This window comes from Pteropus medius, unplaced genomic scaffold (assembly GCF_902729225.1).
Source record: "Pteropus medius unplaced genomic scaffold, Ma_sr-lr_union100, whole genome shotgun sequence".
Lineage (NCBI taxonomy): Eukaryota > Metazoa > Chordata > Mammalia > Chiroptera > Pteropodidae > Pteropus > Pteropus medius.
The window spans coordinates 50,122,907-50,147,461 of record NW_024340849.1 but is presented as its reverse complement, the minus strand read 5'-3'; the positions used below and the strand labels follow the sequence as shown (position 1 = coordinate 50,147,461).

At 34.6% G+C, this 24,555-nt stretch overlaps 1 protein-coding gene and 1 non-coding gene across 9 annotated transcripts in view; both read left to right on the top strand.

Moving 5' to 3' along the window:
• PTPN2 (protein tyrosine phosphatase non-receptor type 2) overlaps nt 1-24,555 on the top strand; it is a 70,603-nt gene that overhangs the window by 14,295 nt on the left and 31,753 nt on the right. For 7 of the 8 annotated variants that reach the window (XR_005649361.1, XR_005649360.1, XM_039846409.1 and 4 more), the window contains exons 2-3: nt 5,174-5,264; nt 20,789-20,889. Coding sequence is in view for 5 of the 8 variants with exons in the window: in XM_039846409.1 (XP_039702343.1) it covers nt 5,174-5,264; nt 20,789-20,889 (192 nt within the window). In the remaining 3 variants the exon portion in view is untranslated. The remainder of the gene's footprint in view (nt 1-5,173; nt 5,265-20,788; nt 20,890-24,555) is intronic. The other variant, XM_039846411.1, reaches the window with a different exon arrangement.
• TRNAL-UAA (transfer RNA leucine (anticodon UAA)) lies at nt 8,426-8,498 on the top strand. Its single transcript has one exon. It is a non-coding gene; the product is annotated as a tRNA-Leu (tRNA).

Below are 24,555 nucleotides of genomic sequence, written 5' to 3'. Positions count from 1 at the left end.
TGATTTGTTATTCTTTTGTATTTACCATATAATTGTTCCAAGTGACTATGTGAATTTATGCTACCATTGACATGATATGAGTGCCTGTTTTTTAAATGGCTGCATAATATTCAGTTGGATGTACCATGATTTATTCAACCATTTTTTTCCCTGTCATTGGACATTTAGGTTATTTCTAGTTGTGCAGCATTATAAATAACTCCATGAAAAGTGTCTTTGTGCTTGAGTTACCTACATTTTGGATGGTTGCCACTAAAAAAGAAATAAATAGCAAGTCAGTTATTCATAGCTTTATTTGAGTGAAAATCATATAAAATAAATTGGATGTTCAAAAATTTTGATTGTTCTTTAAAACAAAGATCCTTCTCATAAGAGTTGACATTAGAATAGCGGTTCTCAACTGGATGTTGGTGGGGTGGGGTATATTTGAGGTGGATTTTGCTGTCCAGGGACACTTGGCAATGCCTGAAGAACTTTTGGTTGTCGCAGCTAGAAGGAAGGATGGTACTGATGTCTAATGAGTAGAGGCCTGGGATGCTACTGGTAAACATCCTGTAATACACAGGACAGCCCCCACAACAAAGAATTATCCAGCCCAGAATATTAGTAGTGCTGAGGTTGAGTGAAACTTTGAATTTTACTGCTGGCAGAAAACATTCTTGATGTAGTATTTAGGGCCACTGTAAACTGGGTCTGTTCTGCTATCGGAGGGCAGTGTTTTAGCATCAAAACATTAGTAGAAGCTGATTTTGCCAAATATGATAGACCTAGTGAATAACTCTTGCCTGCCTTCCCATTCCCATTTTGAGAAACAACAAGTATTTTATTGTCTACGTAAAGTGCTTATAAAATTTATTTTTGTGTCTTGGATGTTCCTGAAAATGCTTCATCAGTGTCAGATCTAGTTATTGGCTGTGTTGCATATTAGAGACCTGCATTTAGCTGCATGGAAAAGAAAAGCATTATCTGATTTAACAAATAGGGACTTATTTTTCTCACATAATAAAAATATTGGGCCTTTTGAGCCACACTTCTCTTGTTTCGGCCCGCTTCCACATCTGGAAGTGTACTTTCCCTTCTAATAAAACTTAACTTTTCTACTGTAAAAAAGAAAAAGAAAATTCTGGAAATAGGAGTCCAGAGCTGTTACTGTGGCTCCATGACGTCATCGATGACCCATTCTTTATTTCTGCTTTGCCTTCCTTAGAATATGCTTTTTACCTTGTGGGCACAAGATAGCTCCTGCCCATCCCCACTACTCACCCCCCACCCACATCAAAAGCTGTAATCTTGGCAGGCAGAAGTGAGGACACAAGTCAACTAAGCCAGACCTTTCTATGAAAGCTTTCCCACAACCCAACCCAGCAATTTCTGCTTATTTCCATTGGCTAGAACTCTGTCCCATGACCATTCTTAGTTGTCCAGGAGTCTAGGCAATACAGGTTTTTAGTTGGGCTTATTAAAGGTCAGAAAATAAAATCAGAAATCTTTAGTTAGAAAGAATGGTTATTGGAATAAGCAACTAATATGTACCCCTGGAGCTGCCTTTTAAAGTATTGTGGGCTCTTCTTATCTTTCTAAGTGCACTAAAATTAAAGAAATGTAAAGGAGAACAAATAACATTGGAGATTTGAGAGCAGAGTCTGCAAGAGGTTTTTGTTTTTGTTTTTAGTGATTAACCGAGAAAGCAAAAGGTATTTCTCAACCCCAAATACTTGGCTGTTTTAAGGTGATTTGTAAATTAAAATCTTTTCCCTACCATTATACTTGGTAGTATAAATTAGATAAAACTACATTTTATCTAATATTTTTGCAGCATCAATTATGATTTATTGTAGTTTACATAAGCATGTTTCATTAGGCTAAAAAATTGGAATCGGCAACTGACGCATGTACTTAACTGTGGAAAATAGGTGTATATGCATAACAGAAGTATTGAAGAAGAGGTGGTATAATGGAGGGAGTCCTCCCCCCTTTGCCTATTGCTAATTTTCAAAATATATATATATATATATATATTCCAGATATTAATCTCTTATCAGATATTTGACTTGCAACTATTTTCTCCTGTAGGTTGCAAGAACTTTTCGATGTGATTTTAAAACTATGTTAGCATTAGGACTGATATTATACTAGTATTTATTAGTATTTTAGCTAGTTTATTTTAAAAATAATATATGAACTAAAGAATATATGAATATATGGTTTAAAATTCAAATAGCACAAAAAGGTCTCCAATAAAAAGCAGTTAAAAGAACAGAAGGTTAATTTGGACAGAATGAGACAGGAGCAAGGTTAGGAAAAGCGTTTAGCTGTATCTGATATGTTTTATGCCTTTTCTTTAAAAAAAAAAAAAAAAAGAGATTTGAAGCAAATAATACCAAAAGTGGTAATAAATGTTTAATCTCACTGCTAGGAACATGATTGTCATCTGTATTTTTCTGTTTGAAATATTTCATAATTAAAACATTTCTAGTCATGCAAATCTCACCCTTCCCTAGACGTCCATTCCCCCAGTCTTCCCAGAAGTTACTAATTTATTGTCTCCTAGAATTCCTCCTCATATCTTCAAGTATATTTTTGTTTGGGTAGAGTTCCTTTCCGTCCCCCAAACAGGAACATACTAAACATATTCTTTGTATCTTTTTTCACTACATAATATATCTTTGAGATTGTTCCATATCAGTGTGTTTTCGTGGTTCCTAGGTATTCCACTGGGTTGGTGCATTATAACATCACTAGTTCACTCTTGAAGGACATTTAAGTTGTTGCTAATTTTTCACCACTATGCAGAGTAAACATCCTTGAGCATAAATCTTTGCACATAGGTATGTGACTATGTGTGATATAAATTGCTGGTGGTGAAATTGGTGGGTCAAATTTATGATCTTATCAAATTGTTCTCAAAACAAAATATAACAGTGTACGTTCCCTCGGTGGTGTATGAGAGTATCTTTTCTTCACTCTCTCTCTCACCTGCATTGTGTTATCAAAATTTTTTGTTCTTGCCAATCTGTTTTCTCTACACCTGAAACAGAAAAATGTATATTTTAGTATTATTTAAAATTAATATTTTCCTTTTATATATATCAGTTACTAACTTGCAATATAAAATTACCTATACTTCATAGTGTTTTAGCTCTTCAGCATTTGAAGTTATGGAAATATAAGCTTGGACTGAATGTGTTTAATTTTACATATGAAATTTATTATTTGACATTTTTAAACTTTCATAATTAACATGTGGAAATGATTGAAGCTTTTTTCTCTTTTTAGCTAGTCATAATTTGTTACAATATACTTTCATGGAAAAATTTTTGAAACTGAAAGGTAATATTTCTGACCAACTTATTATATGAGGCCAGTGTAACTTTGATACTAAAACTGAATAAACCATATAACAAAAGAGAATTAGAGGTCAGTTCAACTTAAAAATATAGATGCATACACTTTAAGTAAAATCATGGTGGTACATCCAGACAATGGAATGTTATTCAGCACTAAAAAGAAAGAGCTATCAAGCCATAAAAAGACATGGAGAAACCTTAAATGCATATTACTTAGTGAAAATCTGTTATTATAATTCAGCACTTTACCAGATTAAAGGAGAAAAGCTATATGATTATCTCCATGAAATAATGGGAAAAACACTGAATAAAATTCAGTACCCATTTATGATTTTAAAAAATTTAGCAAACTAGAAATTGAAGAGACTTCTTAACCTGAAAAAGGTATCTGTCAGAAACCTAAAGCAGTATTACACTTAGTGGTTAAACCTCAGAAGCAGTTCTTTCCAAATCAAGGGAAAAAAATATTTCTATTTGATATCGAATAGGAGATCCTAACCAATGCAATTAGTTAAGGAAAACAAGTAAGAGGTATGAATAAGAAATTTGAAGTATAAGGAAAAGACAGAATTACCACTGCTGATATTGAGACATTCACAGCCAGCTACAAAATGTTAGGTCAGTAAGATTGCTGGATGTGACAGCATTAAAAAGTCAACAGCAACAATTATGTGTGGGTACAATGTGTGTTTCTGTTTCCTTGTATGTGAGAGGATGCATTTTCCAAAATGGCTGCACCAACATATGTTGTGCATTCCACGTGCTCTTTGCACAGTGTAACTGAGATTCCCTCATTGAAAGGTGGTCTGTGTTCCCTTCTCTTGCATCTTGGAAGGCCCATTGAGTGAAAACATGAACTAGAAATTTACCTGTTCTAGGGCTGGTAGGCATGGTAGCAGGCAAGACAGTGGGGAACCCACTGTAAGGGTGCTCGTCAAGAAATAACTTGAGTAATTTATTTATGCTTAATTTATAAAACTGGTGCCTAACTTTAAAATGCTTTTTCTCACATGTGGTAGTGTGAACAAAAGTCCAAATTAATTTTTGCTGTTAATTCACACTTTTTTTTGATATGTTTCAGTTTTTACTGGAATTCTTTAGAATTACATTTTATTTGGGATTAAAAAACCTGGCCATGTTCTATATACCAGGTAGCTGAATGCCTAATGCAGGCATACCGTCACAGAATTTCTTCTGTAGTGGAATACAGAGAACCATAAGGGTCCTAAAGTGAGTCTTGGGCCTAGTGGTTGTTGCTAAGTATTTATGGCTCTTTAAATAAAATTTGACATTTCCAGGCTCAAAATAAAGTGAAAGTTATATGGCATGAAGATGAAGAAATAGATTCAAATTTTACATAAAAACTACACAATATAGGTAGATATTATTAAGAGAATTTAGTCAGAAATTTGAGTAAGATATAGTTAAACCTTAGATACCTCCATTGCATTAATTCTGTGTTACCTAAAGTGTAATGTTGCTTATAGGTGTTGACTATAGAATGGTAGTAAATATATATATATCAAAAGCAGAGATTTTGGTGCCTGAAGGTCCTTGCTTCAGTTCTGTGTCTACCACTTACTAGCTTTATGACCTTTGTCAGATTAACCTCTCAAAGCTTATCATCCTTCATGTGTAAAATGGGGAAGGTAATCATTCTCTTTGATGTTGTGAGAACTGAGTGAGGTAATGTAGATAGTTGCTTTGCACAGTACTCGGCATATCATAAGTGCTTAATAAATGTTACTTTATACTGGCTGGAAAGGTATCTGTTTTGCCATACAACATTTAAGAGGAATATTGAAATATATTTTTGTTATTTTAAGGAAATTCGCAATGAGTCCCATGACTATCCTCATAGAGTGGCCAAGTTTCCAGAAAACAGAAATCGAAACAGATACAGAGATGTAAGCCCATGTAAGTATCTGTGGGTTTATGTGCATATGTATGTTGGTTGGTTTATTTCAGGAGGCAGGATACAGTGAAAAAGAAGGTTTGGGGTCAGGGTTGATAAGTACAGTAATTTTTTTCAAATGAATATAATATACATTCTTGAAAGGAAATTTTCAAGGTGTAGAATAGTAGAAGGAAGGAAAATTGCCCATATTAATTTCATCCACGTTACCATCATTTTGTTATATTTCCTACCACTCTTTTTTTATGCATAACTTTTCTTTCTTTAAAATAATTGTAATCATATATGTATATTCATACTTTTCATATTATTCCATAGTCTTTATTAGTATTATTGAAAATATTTATCAGTGTAGTTTGTTTCTTTCCCCCCAAATTATAAGAGTAATATGTGTTTATTGTAGAAAATTTTCAAAACATAGAAATGTTTAAAAGAAAAAAAACCATGATTTAAAAACAGAACTTTTGGGTTTATGTTTTCTTGATATTTTTCTGTATAAACATATACACATATTCTTTTAAATTCAAAATTAGAATCTTGCACATACTCATTTATAGCTCTTTTCCTACTTAGCAATACTCTAAACATTTTCCTAACATAAACAGTCTTTTAATGGCTCTGATAGTGGCTTTCGATATGTCATTCTTTTACCTAGCAGTCCCCTATGGGTGATCATTTAGATTCTCATGTACACACACACACACACACACACACACACACACAAGTTTGTGAACAATTCCATGGTTTTAGAAATGTGTTCATCATGAGGTGATTTTATTTTTTGTTCTGATTGATAACGCTTGTTCAGATATTAAATTAGGTTGTCTTACCACTCCAGAATGCTTCCCCATGTTTGATTTTAGTGGGCTAAACTAAACATAGGTATTTTCTTTAGGGCTGCTTGTTAGTATTTTTTAAAAAATATTGACTCTATTGCATTTTGGTTTCTACTAATTTGTGGTTCCTTCCTCTGGTTGACAAGAGTATGGTGCTAGTGTGCCAAGGCCTTCTGTATAGGCTGAATAATCTTACTCTACTCAAGACCACAGACTAGACCTTCATAGACATTTCTTATTAGATAGGTGTGGATATACCACTGAAAATCTTACCAATTACCGGGGAAGACGTGTGCATACTTTTATTTTTATATGAATATTTATCTTTATGTTGATCAAGTACATTTACGTGAAGAATGTTTTGGCCAATTTAGGACAATCAAATAAGTAATTTCTTAATATATTTCATTATTATAAATTGCATATTAAAAATTGTGTTTCTCTTACATGCTTTTTTCCTTGCCAACTTGAAGTGTTTATAAAGCTAAGTAGCTAGAAGAGTGGTTTTTCATCCTTCTTCGGTTGCAGCACCCTTGAAGATATGACAAACTTCCTCTGAAACCAGTGGCAATAGTTCTGGTGTAGGTGTGTGTTCAGGGAATGGAGGTACACAAAATAATTCAAAACTTGTGCAGCAAAAACTTCTACAAAGAATATATGTTGTGTTAAAAGTTTATATTAAAACAGAAGGTTGATAATTAATGTGCTAAGTGTCAAACCTAAAGTAAAAGAATAAACACCCAAAAAAAGGAAATAATATAAAAATAAAAGAATAAAAATCAAAGATACAATACAAAGGACCATCAAAACTAAATATTGATTCTTCGAAAAGAGAAACTCTGGCAAGATTGAGCAAGAAAAGTAAAACAAAAGCTAGAGAGAGGGGTACATGTAGACAGTATTTGGAAAGAAAAGGGGAACGTAAATACAGATGTAAAATATGGAATTAAAAAGCAAATTGAATACTACAAACTCTTTTTTGGCAATAAATGTGATCATTTAGAAGAAAGAGAACAGAATCCTGGTAAAATATAACTTACTAAAACTGATTTAAGGAGAAGAGAGTCCAAAGAGTCCTATAACAGTTAAATAAATGAGATTAAGAAATAAAAATCTTTCCACAGAGGAAACACTGGACCTAGCTGGTTCTACGGGTATGTTCACACTAATACAAACCCTCTCAGAGAATAAGAAAAGAGAATACTTTTTCATTCTTTTATGAGGCCATTGTATAACTTTGATATCCAAACCAGAAAAGTTTAGTATAGTAAGAGGAATAAAAAATTACAGTTGTATGTCCTCATGAATATAGATGTAAAAATCCTAACAAAAGATTAACAAATCGAATGTAGCCGTGTCTATATTAAGTTTATTTTAGGGAATATAGGGATAGCTTAACATTAGAAAATCTTATCAATGTAATTCAGTGTACCAAGGTAAAAGAGAAAAAGCCATATGAATGTTTTAATAGGTGCAGAAAGATTGAAGTCCATTCTTGCTCATGATTAAAAACAAAACATACACTGGAAATGGAAGAGAACTCCTGTAACCTAATATATGTAAGAGACACAATAACATAACTCTTAAGGATTACATGTTAGAAACAGTCTTTTAAATACCAAGAAGACAAAGATGCCCACTTCTACCTCTTTCTCTTAACATTGTGCTGTAGGTCTACTATAAAACAAGAATAAGAAATAAAAGGCTTAAAGGTTGGAAAAAAAGAAACAGCTGTCATTTTATCTTTTGCTGTATAACAAACCACCTCCAAACAGTGTCTTAAAACAGTAAGTCATTTATCACGCTCCCAAATCTGGAGGTTGACCAGACCCAGATAGTGATTCTTGCTCAAGGTCTTTAGTGCCATTCTTCAGATGGCGGCTGAGGCTGGAGTCTCCTTGAGGCCTTCCTCACCCAGTTGTGGACTGTCAGCCGGAACACCCACATGTAGCATCTCCATATGACCTGGACTTCCACAAAGATAGTAGCTGAGTTTCAAGAGTGAGCATTCTGAGAGAGCAAGCCAGAAGATGTATTGCCTCATGTCACCTAGCCTTGGAAGTCACACTTCCATATTCTCTTCATTAGGAGCAAGTCACTAAGCCCATTTGGATTCAAAGGAGAGGACTAATATTCTACCATTCGATGGAAGAATTATCAGAAAATTGTAGACATGTTTTAAAACAATCACAATTAATAGATGATATAATTTTCTTCATAGATAATCCATAATATGCACAGACAAATCAAAGGATTATGAAATATTTTGATAGTCTCAGAATTATACAGTAGACATTTCACATTATTAAAACAGAACTTTAGGACGTGGTTCCATAGTGTAACGGTTAGCACATCTGCTTTAAATGCAGAAGGTCCTGGGTTCGCGCCCCAGTGGAGCCACGGTCCAAGGTCTGGAGCCACAGTCCATGCCACCCTGAACAAGACCGATGTCTGATCTTGGAAGCTAAGCAGGGTCAGTCCTGGTTAGTACTTGGATGGGAGACCACCAAGGAAGACCAGGTGCTGTAGGCATAAATAATAATAAATAATAAAAAAAGTAAATAAATAAAACAACTTTATACATGACAAGAATGTGCTTGTCATCTTTAAGATTTAGATAAAAACTGTAAAATAGTAATCAGAATAAGTATAGATATAATATAGATTTTATGAGAACTATTACATAAATATTTGCTAACATTCTTCCTTATCCCATCTGAGGTTTAAAAATAAAAACCAAATGCACTTTACATTCTCAGAATCTATTTTATCAACAGCTTTTTTACTTAAAGGTTTTCTCATTATTTGTTAGGATTTTGGTTCAGTCTTGAGTTTTGGGGGGTTTTTGGGGGGACGAGTTTGTTTTTAAGTCTTCAATTGCAATCAAGGCTGAATCAAAGCTATTTTGGGCTTCTAATAATTTGTTTCTATAGGACATTCATGCACTAGAGTGGTTCCAAGGAATAAGAACTAGAATTTTTAGTGAAGAAGCTAGAATTTATAAGTTAAGAGGAAACCTAAACTGAATAACATTATAGCCTACTTCAGATAATGAACATATGGCAAAAGGGTTTCATTATCCATTGTTAAGCCCAAAACATAGAACTAGGGTTCATGAGTGAATAACACAGTTGGTGAATTTCAGGTCAGAATAAGCAGGATCTTTCTTGTGCTTAAGAGCTATTCAAATGTACAGATGAACCATGTGTTGTGAACTATTGAAAGTATTCAGGGCGTAGATTTCTTATCAGAGATACTCTAAAGAACATATGTGAATAAATTATAGAAGGTCTGATTAGATGACTTTGAAATATCTCTTATGTGCTTCATTTCTTGCTCCATTCCTTGTCCCTTTCTCACTTTCTTCCCCATTCACATTTCCCTTCTCCTACACTGTTGATTCCTTAGCAGGTGCAGCCTTTTTTTTTTTTTTCCAACTGGACTGCTTGTCCCTTGGTAAAGTTCTATTCAGCCTTTAAGACGTAGTTAGGTATCACTCTTCTGAGAAGTACCCTTCAGAAGTTACTATTTTGCTTCTATAGAACTTTATCCCTGTATTCTGGTATTAATTTTATTACCACATTATAATTTTATTTATTAAATTTTATGCACTCTGTAGAGCAATGATTCTCAACAGGGGTGTTTACCCTCCCCTAGGAGACATTTTAGATATTTGGCAGGTGGCAAGGGAGCTTTTTTCCTAGCGAATTTCTACATTTATATAAAAATAGATACTGTTTTATTATAAATTACTTTCCATTTGTTTTTCTTTCATATTTCAGTTAGGTCTTTACTGATGCTCAAAACATTTCTGTAGTTTCTGTTATCTCTGAATAGAAGGATAGTAAAGAGGGTATTAAAGATATCATTAGGTCTTCTCTCCCTGAATAATTCGATCTAAAAGCCCTTGGGGTTGGAGGCCCATATGTGGAACGTATGTAAGTAGAGGTGTTGTCCTAGAAGAGGGAGGCTCATATTTGAAGCATGAGGGAAAGTTAGAGTGACCCTGTGATATTGGATTAATATTAGTAGATCAATGTGTGGACTCAAGGTTTTCAGTAAACATAGTTATACAGATTCAGAAATATAGGGGGTGTGTGTGTGTGTGTCTTGTGTGTGTGTGTGTGTGTGTGTGTGTGTGTAGCCTTTGCTTGTATGTATGTCTGCTCCCATATTTCCTAGCCCTGACCGCTGGGAAGTCTTAGGAAAAGTGACACCCTATTAGCATTGTGCATGCCTAGATTTTGATACCCAAGTTTTATTTTTCACTGGAGGAAACAGGACTCCTTGGGAGAATGGCTGATCCAGAGCTGGGACAAGGAAAGTATAAGAATAGTCTGAAATGTCTTGTAGCCCCAGAAAGCAAAGACATGCTTAAGAAATGATGAAGACATGTCAGAAGGACACAGAAACCAGCTGGAAGCCCACTGGCTAAATCTGGGGGTGATTTGAGCATTGAAATAAATGATTATGACCTATTGAATAAAGTTGGAATCCATGAATTTATGCTGATATAAAGAAACAAATGAATAAATAAATAGGAAGAAAGGAAAGGTCTGCCTTAGTGTAGGATGGCAACTAATAAATTTTGAAATGGATGTTAAACTTGGTGTATGAAAATTTGGTGAGGAACAAGATATTTACATAGTCTTAAAGTGTCCCTCTACACAATACTTATTAAGTAGAAGGTGGGAATAGTAACTGCACAGTAGAGAAGTCTGGCAGACACCAACCTTAAACAAGTTATCATGAACAATAATGGCACATACTACATTGAAATCCTGAACCACCCCATATAATGCAGTGAGCATAGAACATCTCTCTGTGTTGAACCTGCCGAAAATGTACAACCTGAACTCATTCATGGAGAAATATCAGACAACTCAAATGGATCGACATTCTATAATCTTTAGAAGGTTGTAAAAATCTTTTCCAGGAAAGACTGAAGAATGGTTCTAGGTTGAAGGAGGCTAAAGAAATATGACATTTAAATACGTGATCCTATATTGGATTTTCTTGTTTTATAAGACAGTATTAAGACAGTCAGTGAAACTTGAATGGTGTCAGGGTTAGTAAAGTATCAGTTAATTTTATGATTTTGATGGCTCTACTATGATTAAATAGGACTGAGTCCTTATTTGTAGAAAATACACAAATATATTTAGGGATAGTCAGGTATCATGTTTGCAACTTGTTGTGATGATTCAAGAAAAGTTCTTTGTACTTTTGAAATTCTTCTGTAACTTTTGAAGTTATTTCAACATACAAATTTAAAATTATTTAAAGGGGGTACTGAATGCTAGAAAGAAAAGGAAATAAAAGACATACAGATTTGAAAGGAAAAAATAAAACTGTCCCTATTTGCAGATGACACAATAGCCTATGAAGAATTCCCAAAGTTCTACCTAAAAATTTAGAACTAATAAGTGAGTTAAACTAGGTTGCTGGATATAAGATATAAATATTATCTTTCTGTATACTAGCAGTGAACATGTGGAAACCAAAATTAAAAACAATGCCATTTCTACAATTGCTCTAAGAAAATGAAATCTTTTGGAATCTCAGAAAACATATATAGGACCTGTATGTTGAAAACAACAAAACGCTAATCAAAGAAATAAAAGATGTAAATAAATGGAGAGACATACCATGTTAATGGATTGGAAATCTCAGGATAGTAAAGATGTCTCCCCAAATTGTTCTGTAGGTTTAACATAATTCCTATCAAAATCTCAGGAGGATTTTGTTGCATATATAAACAGGCCTATTTTATGTGGAAAGGCAAAGGAACTGAAGTAAAATAGCTAAAAGAATTTTGAAAAAAACAAATAAGATGAGGAATAACTGCTCGATTTTAATACTCAGAGTTGATCCTTGAACAACACAGGTTTGAACTGCACAGGTCCACTTCCATGTGATTTTTTTCCAATAAATACTGTGAATGCATTTTTTCCTTTTTATGTTTTTCTTGACATTTTCTTTTCTCTAGCTTAATTAATTATAAGAATACAGTATATAATGGACAAAATATGTGTTACTTGTTCATGTTATTGGTAAGGCATCCAGTCAACAGTAGACTATTAGTAGTTAAGTTTTGGGGGAGTGAAAGTTACACACAGATTTTTGACTGCGAGGGATCGCCACCCCTAATCCACTTATTGTTCAGAGGTCAGCTGTACTATATAACTTGATAGAAGGATAGAAACATAGATCAGTGAAACAGAATAGGGAACCCAGAAATAGACTCATACAAGTATGCTGAACTGATTATTGACAAGGGTGAAAGCAATTTAATGGTAGAAGGATAATCTTTTCAGCAGTTTGGTACTGTGGCAGTTGGACATCTACAGGAAAATAAAATGAATCTCAATCTAAACCTCACACTATACAAAAATTGACTTAAAGTAGATCATAGACTTTAAAGTGTAAAGTATCAAACTTTTAGGTGAAAATTCAGGACCTAGATGAAGACTAGATGAGTCCTTAACGTGACACCAAAAGCACAATCTGTGAAAGAAAGATCAATAAATTGGACTAAACCAAAAGTAAAAAACTTTTGCTCTGTGAAAAGACCCTGTTAAGAGGATGAAAAGACAGAGGCATTCTGGGAGAAAATATTTATAAATCCCCAAAGAACTCATATCTAGAATATATACAGAACTTTCAAAATTGAGCAGTAAAAAAAACAGCCCAGTTAAGAAGTGGGCAAAAGATTATGAACATAGATGGCAGATAAGCACAAACATATAAAAAAACACGATTAACCATTAGAAAAATATCATTAACTGCTAGAAAAATGCATATTAAAAACTTAGTGGTAAGTAAGTGATTACTACATACCAACTAAAACGTCTAAAATAATGAGGCCACAGCACTCATACAAGGATCTGAGAATGCAGAGATACTGGACCTCATACTAGTAAGAATATAAAATGGTATGGCCACTCTGGAAAATAGTTTGGCAGTTTCTTAAAAAAACTAAACCTAGACTTACCTTATACATTACTCCTGGACATTAATCAGAGAGAATTGCAACTTTATGTCCACACAGAAATATGTACAGCTTTTATTCCTAATAGCCCTAAATTGGAAACAACTTAGTTGTTTTCCAGTGGGTAAATGGTTAACACACTGTGGTATGTATATTCATACCATAGAATACTACTCAGCAATAAAGAAATGAACAATGACACATGCCACAACTTGGATGGATTTCAAAGGACTCATGCTGAGTAAAAAAATCCAATCTCAAAAGGTTGTATTACTGTACGATTCCATTTATATAGCATTATTGAAATGAATAAAATCATAGAGATGGAGAACAGATTAATGGGTTAGGAGAAGACTATGACTATTAAAGGGTCACACAGAGGATCTTTGTGGTGATAGGTCTGTATCTTGACTGTAGTGGTTACATGAATTTACATGTGATAAAATTGTGTACAGCTGCATGTGCTCACACACACACAAACACAAACAATTGAGTGCCTGTAAAACATGAAATTGAAATGTCTGTGGGTTATGCCAGAGTCTTTCCAGGTCTCTGAATTTAATGGTCTTCTTGAGTGGGGTACTGGGCAGGGTACTGTGCTAGGCAGTGGGAATACGTGGTGAACATGACAGGGTCTCTGGTCACAAAGAGTTTAACCCTAACAAAGAATGCTGCAAATGGCTGGAGACATGGGTGCTGCTGCCGCCCATGGGCAAAGTGAATCAAGATCTTCCCATAATAGGTGCCTTTTAACAGAGGCCCCTATTGTAGCCACAGCTCATCCCTTGGGAAGCTTCACTGTGAAGTACTTACGCTGGGGACTGGAAGGCTCAGAAGTCTGCAGGGAGGGGACTAAAGTCATGGGGAAAACAGCGCATCTTCCAGGACCATCACTTCTATTCAGAGTTAGGGAATTTGGGGGTAGGTTGGTTGTATATTAAAATACAGATACATAATGAAGTAGAATTTTTAAATTTCTGTAAATTTTTAAGACAAAATAGGACTTTTCAAAGAGTGTTGTACTTGATACTTTCAGGGTATTGAGGGTCAGTCAGTAAAAATAACCAAGGACCAGTCTAGTCTAGCCATTTTATCTTACAGACGAGAAAACTGAGACCCAAGGAGCACTAGTGACCTGACTGTTATCCCAGGCCATAGTGTCTGAGTAGCTTGAATACTAATAATGTTTCTCAAGCAGTAGGTTATTTTTTTCTGTATAAGTCACAGCTGTGTATGTAGTCACTTAGGCTGGTACAGCCAGAGCAGACATCAGAATCTACTTTTTTAGGTCCCTTTAGCCTCCCCTCACCCATTTTTTTCATCTGTACCACGGAATTCTAGATATCTATACTAAAAAGTCCTGAAGCTTTCTGATCTCTTATTTTTTTCTGAATTAGTTCAATTTTAAAGTCACTTTTAACATAGTTTCATCTCCTTCTTATATGGTTTGATAGTGATTTGTCATTCTGACAAAATTTGACCACAACTTAACAATTTGATTATGAAAATTTTCTGAAATTCATTATATAAACAATGCTTAAACACTGCTGACCTAAATTTTTAGTGACACTGTACTAGATAGGCACTATGAGAAAATAGAAGTAGAAACTCTTTCTCTGTTAGTCAAATTTAGGAGGTGAGACTAATGAATAATGAAATGAGACTAATGAATCAGTACAGGATTTCTCAACTCTCTGACCCTAAATTGTAAGCTGCTGCTTCTCCCTTTGTTCATTGGGCTCAAACCACATCCTTTATGTCTCCAAGACATACTATACATGTACTCACCTTAGGGCATTCATTCGTCTCAGTGCTTATCCATCTGATTGACCTCCTCCAAGTCTGCTTAAATGTCACTCTCAAATAAGGCCCACCCTGACCACCCTATTTAGAATTGCAACCTGCCCACCACCCCAGCACGACTTGACTTTTTTTTTTTCTCATAGCATTTATTACTATATAACATAATTTACTTAGTTGCTTTGCTTATTGCTCTATCCCTTTCTAAGAAGGTAAGCTCCACGAGGGTATGGATGGGTTCCAAGTGACCAGAACAGTGCCTGGAACGGAGAATGTATTTAGTAAATATTTGACCTACGTTGTTTGCATATTATCTTATGGACTTTTGGATTTAAGATAAATAACAGTTTTCCCCAACTCCTTCTACCTTCAGTTTTAGGCTCTATCTCTCCTAAAAGGGGAGATTCTGAGTTTAAAGGAGAACGGTTAGATGCTTACTGATTATATTAAGCTGAAGCTTAGTATGTCTTATATAATCTATCAAAGAGGAAATATGTCTATGTTCTAAACTACATTAATGAATTGTATGCATTTTGTAAGGACACTTCCCAGGTGTTCCTTCCATTGCAGAGACTCTAGGAGATAAAGAGGCCCTTTTCAATTTGGAGATGTATAGAAGCAAAATTTAATCAGTTGGCATTGTCCTATCAAGTTTAGGAACTTGAAATCATGATTGATTGAAATCTTCAAAGACAGTTCAACCTGTTTGGAAAAGGTTGAACCTACCAGATGATTCCAAAACAATATATACTTTATTAGCAAGTCCATGATGGTGTGTACCTGGGAAATGCTTCATTAGTAATGCTTTCCATTCTCACTGCCACTGCTGGGTTCAGTACTCACCACCTCTTGATTAGACTGTTAGTGCATCAGTGTATTAAGTTGTCTTCCTCTTTCTTTCAGTCTGTCCTCTACTGCTAGTAGTAATTTTCTTGAAAATCAAATGTGCTTGTGTCAGTACTTTAAAGAACTTCATTGAGATTACCTGTGCTTATGGCACAACACAGGGTCCTTCAGAGCATAGCCTCAACATGTTTTGGGACTTCTCTCTCATCTACCCAGGTCTTCAGCCTTTCTGAATTTGCCAGTCCTCATGGTTTACCGTTTCCTTTTATTACTCTTTACGTATGCTCTTTCTGCTGGAATTTATCCTTTCCTTCACCTATGTAGCAAAGCCTGCTCATTTTACTAGGCCTCCTTAGATAGGCATCAGATGGTCAGCTTTCTTCTCACAATACATAATGCAATAAAGTATAGTCTGGGAGTTATTACTTAATATGATTTTTTTCTTGTAAAAAGCTTTAAACAAAGAATGTCTTATCTTTATGTCCCTGTTGCTTGGCTCCTGAAATATATTTGTTGCCTGAAAATTCTATATGAGTACTGAAGGTATTAAATATAAAGAACAGACCAACATAGTGGGATTCAATCAAAGAGGTTATATAGAGAAAATAGGTCTTAGGCTGGATCTTTAAGGAAATAAGGTTTCTGTGACAGAGATGATGATGGAAATCATACCTGAGGTGAAGAACATTATGAAAGGAGATACCAGGAGAGCTTAGGGTGTGTGGAAAGGATGGTGAAGGAACCAACTTGGATGTCACCGAGAGAGACCATGTAGTGTAAGAAATATGCAGTCTCTCTCTTAAGTAGCATAAACTTAAGTTTGAATCTCCTCTTTTGCTTTTCTAGTGTGTTATCCTAGGTAAATGACTTGAATTCCCTGAGTGTCAGTAAAATAAGCATGATAATATCAACGTCATCAGGTCGTGAGGATTAAAGAAGTAACCCAGTAAGATGTGTCATAAATTACCTGGCACTTTATAGGCATTAAATAACCCTGTACAGCGGTTGTAGTTGGTTATGTGGGGAGTAAAGGAACCATTCATCAAATAGAGTTTTCTGTGCAGAGCAAAGAAATGAAATGTTAATACTCTGTGTGTACTAAGGTTTGTGTTTCTTCTACATTTTATATGGTGGTGCTGTGGTGATTTGGATTTTAGTTCTAGCTTTGCTTTTGGCTCATTCCTTGATTTATGAGAGAAAATTAATGTTTCGCCTCAAGAATTTTACTTGTAAGGTTGAAGAAAGTTCACATATCTATATAATGCTTTGTATTCTTGTCAGGGAAGTACCATATAAGTATGGACATCAGTGTTTAAAAACCTACTGTTTCCCCCTTGATCGAGAATAGGAGAAGAAAGAGGGAAACTCTTACATTAATGCTGTGCTAATGAAGTCAGTCTTCTCCTTGCCCAATTTATGTTAATTATTCTTGAGCTCTGCTTTGGCATAACCTGTTGAGGATGGTTCTGATGAATGTAAATCTTCCAGCCAATTTGACCTGGAAGACTTTCTAAAAGGAGATGTCTTTACAATAATATTAAACTAGGTGAAACTGGAGGTGAGGGATGTTAGTTAACAACAACAACAACAAAAAGCTGGTATCAGTATTGAAAGAGGAAGCAAATCTGTATTGTCAGCTTAGGCCACAGCTAGAGCTAGTCATTTCTTGACATATGAAACCATTTCTCAGAAAACATACCGTTTGAGGGTGGGAGGTAAGGGAATCTTCATCAAAAGTGTCCCCGCCCCCCCCTTTTTTTCCCCAGAAGTTTATTTAATTTTTTCCAACTTATAAGGCACAATTCTATTGGGTATTGCATTTCTTCATTATGCACTCAGTGACAGGAATTAAGAGCAGATGATGCCCCCATGGAAAAAAGCATGTATTCTTGATAGTTCTGCTCTTGCTGTTTATTAGTTGTTGAGAAATAAGATTTCCTGTGAAGTGTGGTTTGGTTGCTTTTGTGGTGTATCATGCAATATAGTTTGAATTATCTTCATTTTTTTTTTTCACTTTTTTGTATCTTTTTAAAGATAGGAAAGAGAGATAACCATATACTTAAATAATGATAAAGTACTGTGGGCCTTGGGACTTACTTATAGCCCAGAGGTAATGGGACTCTGTCATTTTGATAATCTCATTTCAGAGGTTCCTGGGCAGAATTTAAACTATGGGAAAAAAGAAAGCATGCAACTGTGTGTGTGTGTATTCCTAATTCAAAAGTCAAAAGGTTTGCTTTGGAATGAACAGTTCACAGATTTTGGGCTGACTGAGAGTAATGGAGCAGGGAAAGGAGACATTTGACTCCCATGTTAGGAGGACCTGTGTTCACTCCCACAGATATTTTAAACCATACATTAAATGATTATTAATTGGAGCAGACGTGTTGTTCTTTTTCATTAATTTTGTTAGAGAATATAAATCATAAAGTGACAGTTTCTCATAAAAAAAGCTTTGATAATTTAAATTCTCGAAATATGTATGCTTACTATCTTTGTAGTTTTAAAGCGATGTTTTATTTAACACAAGAAACTCTTAACGTTTTTTCTCTACACAGATTCTTTTCTGAATCAAAACACACTTTTAAGTTTTTATTAATCTACCTACAGAATAGAAGAATTTAAATATCTAATTATGTAGTTAGCTGTATTTCAAAGTTTTGTTTATAATCAGTTCTGAGAAAATATAGGTTCAGCCAATGTTTATAACCAGTTCTAAATAGCTATAGTTTTCCAAAGGGTTACTTTCTTTGTTAGTCTTATCCGCTAACAAATTTTTTTTCCCCCTTAGAAAACTTAGTGTTCCTTTGCTTCTACTGACTCTATATGGATAAATTAAGTTAGAAGCAAGGCCATCACCTGGGGCCAGACTCTGCATGACCCTGGGTGCCTTTCAGGTAGCACCCTGCTCCCCATTGGTCGGACTCCCTGGGCTCCAGGGCATAAATCTGTGCTTTAAGAGTGTGTGATTCCAGTGTGTTTAATGAATTGGAGTGACACCTGGTATGGATTCTACAACTAGAGGGAAAATAACAGTAAATCTAGTTCAGAATACTGATGGCAGGGTATCAGATACTCTTAAAAAACAAATGCTGAAGGACTTTCTTTAGGCTCATTCCCTCTATAGCTTTGGAAGGATCTGGGATGGTGACACGCAAGATAACTGAATTCCCAGCACCCTGGAGAGGAAACTTGCCAGTTATTATGGATTCATGCTTCTGTTGGTCACATTATTTTTTCTGTTGTTGTTGTGCAGTAGGTGTGATTAACCTTTGGGGTTTGTGTTTTTCTGATTGCAACATGAGGAAATACATTCCTTTAGTGTTATATTTTAGTGGATCTTGAATTTTGAGGATTATGTGACGTTCTAAAAGCATGCGTATTTTCCTTATGCATGTTGTCTAGAAGATACATGGTCTTTATTAGGTAGCTGACCTTTTTATCATCTCACATAATATAACAGTTTAAGGGTGATTAAACTGTTAAAAAAAGAAGTGACTGTTTAAAAAAAAAAAAAGCTTGCTGACATCATCTTTCCGAGAACTCTGGTATAAGTGATTTACTATAACAAGTTCTTAGTTTTTCCTGTTGGCAAATGACATGTAATATTTACAGAGGTCTTGGGTTCAGTCCAGCAGAAACGTCTTAGATAAATAGATGTGTGAAACTAAAGCCATTTAATAATGTTTTGTTTTATGTGGACATAATCTAAACAGTTTTGTTTTTTTTTTGTTTGTTTGTTTTTTTAGTTTAAAAGTAGGGAGAGAATGGGTATTTAGTATAGATTTTTTTGAGGGAAGCAGCTTATAATGTTTCCTCCAGAGTTAAATGTCAGATATGTTCAGTTTATAATTCAGTAGTGTGCTTCCGACAGTTGTGTATTTAGGATTTTAAGTTAAAGTTAATTCTATTCTTATGCATGTGCTTTCTATGTGTCATGTTTTTCTTACCCATCAAAATGATACAAGGTAAAGTTTTATACTCCATGTATTTAAATTAGCACAAATTCTAAATCTAAGATTTTACTTTTAAAAACTAGAAATATGTCTAAACTATTATAACAGAACCTGGTAATGGAACATCTTTAGTTGTCTTTTAAAGAATTGGAACATTCTAACTATATAGATATTTTTAGTATTTAATCTAAATATAGTTAAGGGCTAAAAAATTATTTAAATATACAATAGTCCTGCCTTATCTATGGCTTCTCTTTGAGGTTTTGGTTACCCATGGTCAACCTCGGCCTGAAAATATTAAATGGAACATTCCAGAAATAAACAATTTAATTCATAAGTTTTAGATTGTACACCCTCCTGAATAGCTTGACGAAACTCATGCTATTCTGCTCCATCCATCCCTTTGTCCAGTGTCTCCATGCTGTAGATGCTACCCGCTATATTGTTATAAATGGTCTATTAGTCATTGTTATTAATCTCTTACAGTGCCTAATTTATAAGTTAAACTTTATTATAGGTATGTATGTATAGGAAAAAAACAGTATATACTGTTTTAGTACTATCTGCAGTTTCAGGCATCCTCTGCGGGGACTTGAAACGTATCCCCAACAAATATAAGTGGGGATTACTGTAGTTGAATGCATGCAGATCTATTGAGGAATGAAGAAAATAAAATGTAGTTACTGTGGAAATCTAGTCTTAATCTATTTGAGGCCAATTTTTGTTTTGCTTTGTTTTGTTTTGTTGACCTGTGAGGTTGTAGGCACAAAGAATCTAACCGATCCTTCTACTTTTAGGAAGGCAGGTGCTTTATTCCTTTTATTTTTTATATTTTGGTTGATTTTTCTAGTTATAGTAGCAAATGTACTACAAACAGAGGCACTTCCCTTCCAACACCATAGTAACAAACAAAAGGATTACATTTTTGTACTTCCTTTTAAAAAAGGAATAATTTGAGATTTGAGACAAATCTCCTGTGGTGCTAATGTATTTTTCCTTTGTTTCTTCTGTCATTTTGTAAATACCTAGAATATTTACATTAAAAAAGAAGTGACATGTTTGAAATGACAGTTATGGTTTATCATTCTCTTTTCCAGATGATCACAGTCGTGTTAAACTGCAAAATGCTGAAAATGATTATATTAATGCGAGCTTAGTTGACATAGAAGAGGTGCAAAGGAGTTACATCTTAACACAGGCAAGTGATATGATGTCCAGCAGATGCCTGACAAGGCAGTTTTTGTGATTGATCTGCTTTAAAACATAGCTAAAACTATGTCTTGACTTCTTTTTTTGAAGTGAAATGCTATTTCAGTTTCTTCTGTTGTTATGTAATGAATTACAGATATTATGTTTAGCAGCTTTGTATATTTTAGATAATAAAGTTATTTTTAATGTTATACATTTCATGAAGGAATGAATTTTAATGGAATGGCTTAGACCAGTTCTTTTCAGGCAAATTATCTTTTTTTTTATATCGGATACAAAGCCTTTGTTAACCTTTTGTGAACTTTTTCTGTTTCTTTTCAGATAACCTGTGTTATAACCAGAGACCCTTTGAAAGCTCATCTCTATCCCCCTCTCTAGCATATATTTTCTTAGAGTACAGATAATACTTTCTGGGCAGAGCGAGGGTGCTGAGACCAGGTCCCCAGAGGACTGGCTAGGAGACCAGAGAGCCTAGTGGTTACCTTTGGCATTCTGTCCTCGACACATTGGCTACACCCATATCCCTGCTCTTCTTCCATTCTGAGATAATAGAAATTATTTTAGTTTATCAGTACCAGTTATCCTTCATAAAATAACGGAGACTTAACAGTGAAATAATTTCCCCCAGTTAATGATTTTTAAATACTCAAAAGATAAGTTGTATATTCATAATATTGAGATTTTTGAAACCCAATTTGGATCAGAATCTGGAAAAAGATATTCAGATGAATGTAACTGTAAGCTGTTAGACTAGACTATTTCTGAATCACAGGAAATGAAAATTATTTTACATGAGGTAAAACAGTTCCTCTAAGTCAAAAAAAAAAAAACACTGTAAAAAGACTGGTAAAGACCATAAATTTACAGTTCAAAGAAAAAAACGAAAGTGGACTTAATGTATATGAAAAGATTCTCAATTTTCCTAGTAATTTAAACCAGCAATAAGTTATTATTTTGACCTGTTAGTCAGCAGAGATGTAAAAATTTATAATACTCAGTAGTCAAATATGTGTAGGCAAAGATATATAGGAAGGTGTTTATTGCAACTTAATAGCATAGGACCAGAAATAATAGGACTGAAATAATCTATAAATGACTGGCTGAATAAATTATACACATACCATTAGTACTGGTGGTTTCCGAAAGTTAGGAATAGAGACTTTAACTTGCCATTTTCTGCCTTTCTGTAATATCTGAAGTTTTTCTTATGTGCATTAATGATGTTTTTAATAAACTCATTTTTAGAGTTAAAAATTTTTAGTTTCTATTTGGAAAAACTATAATGTTAAAAAATAGAAAAGAATAATTACCCTAGGCTAGATCCTTATTACAACTCTTTCCTTTTTTATTTCCCTAGTCTTACTTATTGCGCTCCCCCACCCCACTCCATCTTAGTCCTTAAAAATGAAGGTGTTTCTCAAGATTCTGATTTAGATTTTGGTTTTTTTTTTACCCCCTTCCAGTCTATACTTGTGACTTTAATTCTCTGGAACCATGTTTTCAACCTGTGTATCTTGCTTAAGAGAGAGTGATTCGAACTTTGTATTCATAGTATCTGTACTCAAATCCTGGTGCCATTACTTCACTGGATAGTCATTCATTCAACAAACATTAATTGAGTTCTTTGTGGCAGGTATTGTCAAATAAAACAGACATTTAGTAAAACCATTGCCATTATAACCTTTATATCCTAGTGGGAAGTAAAATTAACAGCTAGCAATTTTGTAACATTTTCCTGTATTTTATGTATTTTGTATAATTTCAGCCTTAGGATAATCCTCTGTGGTAAATACTCTGATTATCCTTGTGCTATACATCAGGAATCATCTAAGGCAGCAGTTCCCAACCTTTTTTGGCATCAGGAACTGGTGCTCCTATGAGAGAATCTAATGCCTGATGATCTGAGGTGGAGCTGAGGCGGTGCTAATAGCACTGGGGAGTGGCTGCAAATACAGATGAAGCTTTACTCACCTCCTGCTCTGTGACCCAGTTCCTAATAGGTTATAGACCAGTACCGGTCCGTGGCCTGGGTATTAGGGACCCTGATCTAAGGAGACCCAGAGACATTAAATAACTTTAGCAAAGTCATACAATGAAGTAAGACGAGGCCAGAATTTGAAGCCACATAGTCTCCACAAGATCCGTGGTTTATGCTTTTAAGCATTCAGTTCTACTACCTTAAAATTGCTATGTGACCTTGGACAAGTTACTTAACTCTCCAATCCTATATATATGTATTAGTGATTATATAGATATACCTGTGTCATCTATAGAATGATGTTGAGAGAAACTCAGATAGTGCCTGGTGCTATGGTAAGCACTACACAGGTTATTCGTTGTGGCATTTGTTCTTGCTTTTTATTAGTAGCAGTAATAATATTGTTAATATTAATAATAATTCTATTATAAAACACTGTAAATCCCATCATAATAAAGAAAATGCCTGATTAATACTCTAGCGATTGTGTTTAAACCTCTTGTTCCTATTAGGACTGTGTCCTAATAGAGCTCCTTCAATTCATGTAGAGTGTGAGAACTCAGAAGCTTGTCTTCAGCTTTTTCTTCTTTCTTGAATTCCTACCTCATATTTTTCAGGTCTCTACTGGATATTTTTACCCAGGTGAACCATTGACATAATAAATTCCACATTTTCTATATGTAACTTTTTTTTTTTAATCAAGCCTTTTTTACTTTTTTTAAACCTATTTTTTACGAGCTTTTTTTAAAACCTATTTTCCTATTTTTCCCCGCATCTAGGTTAGAGTGATCCTCATCATTTGCCAAATCCTTTCCTTTTGCTGCCTTTGCCCTTTTTCAGACCTCTGTTGAACTTTATCTGTATTAATGCAGTAGCTTTTTAACTTATTTCCTTGCCACCAGTTCTTCCCTTTCTAATCCACCTTTAACAGTACCTCTAGAATTAATTAATTAATTAAGCAATCAATTTATTTATTTATTTATTTAGAAGCATACAAATCTGATCATATCATTTACATCTTAAAAAATGTTTGGTGAATGTTTCCTGAAGAAACTTTATACTCTACAGGTGTAGTTTTCTACTGCGTACTTCCACTTCACCTTCACTGATGTATTTGTCTTTTTCCAGATGTGCCCTAAACTTGCACATGCCTTACTTTATGCTTTGAAAGGACCTGGACCCCCCTCTCCCTTCTCCTCTCCTTTTCCCCCTCAATTTCTTCTCCATTGCCCTCCCCCACTTGTGTTAGTGCTTTTCTCATATTTAAAGCTCTGCCATAGTGTCTTTTTTATTCCTAAAGATCTGATGGTGTACCACTTACTCTTGTGGCACTTGATGTGTTTCAGTTAGTAGGATAAGTACTTCTCCTTGCCTCTTTTGTAAGCTCTTTGAAGGCTGAGACTGCTCTTGCCTTGTACATTGGAATGGAGAACATACTCAGAAAATATTTCAAAGGCTAGAGAAAACTAGAGATGCTAAAAGACCTCAGCTGTTGCTTGTTTTTGTCTTTTTCCTCTGAATTGTATGAATTTTTTTGAAATATATCATTCCTTTGGTATAAATCTACATTTTACAGAAGAATAAAGTTGGTAGTGTTGTTGGTAAGTGAAAGAGCCGAGAGATAAACCCTTGTACACTTTTAGAACCATTAACAGAATTTGAGTCGGGCGGTACGTG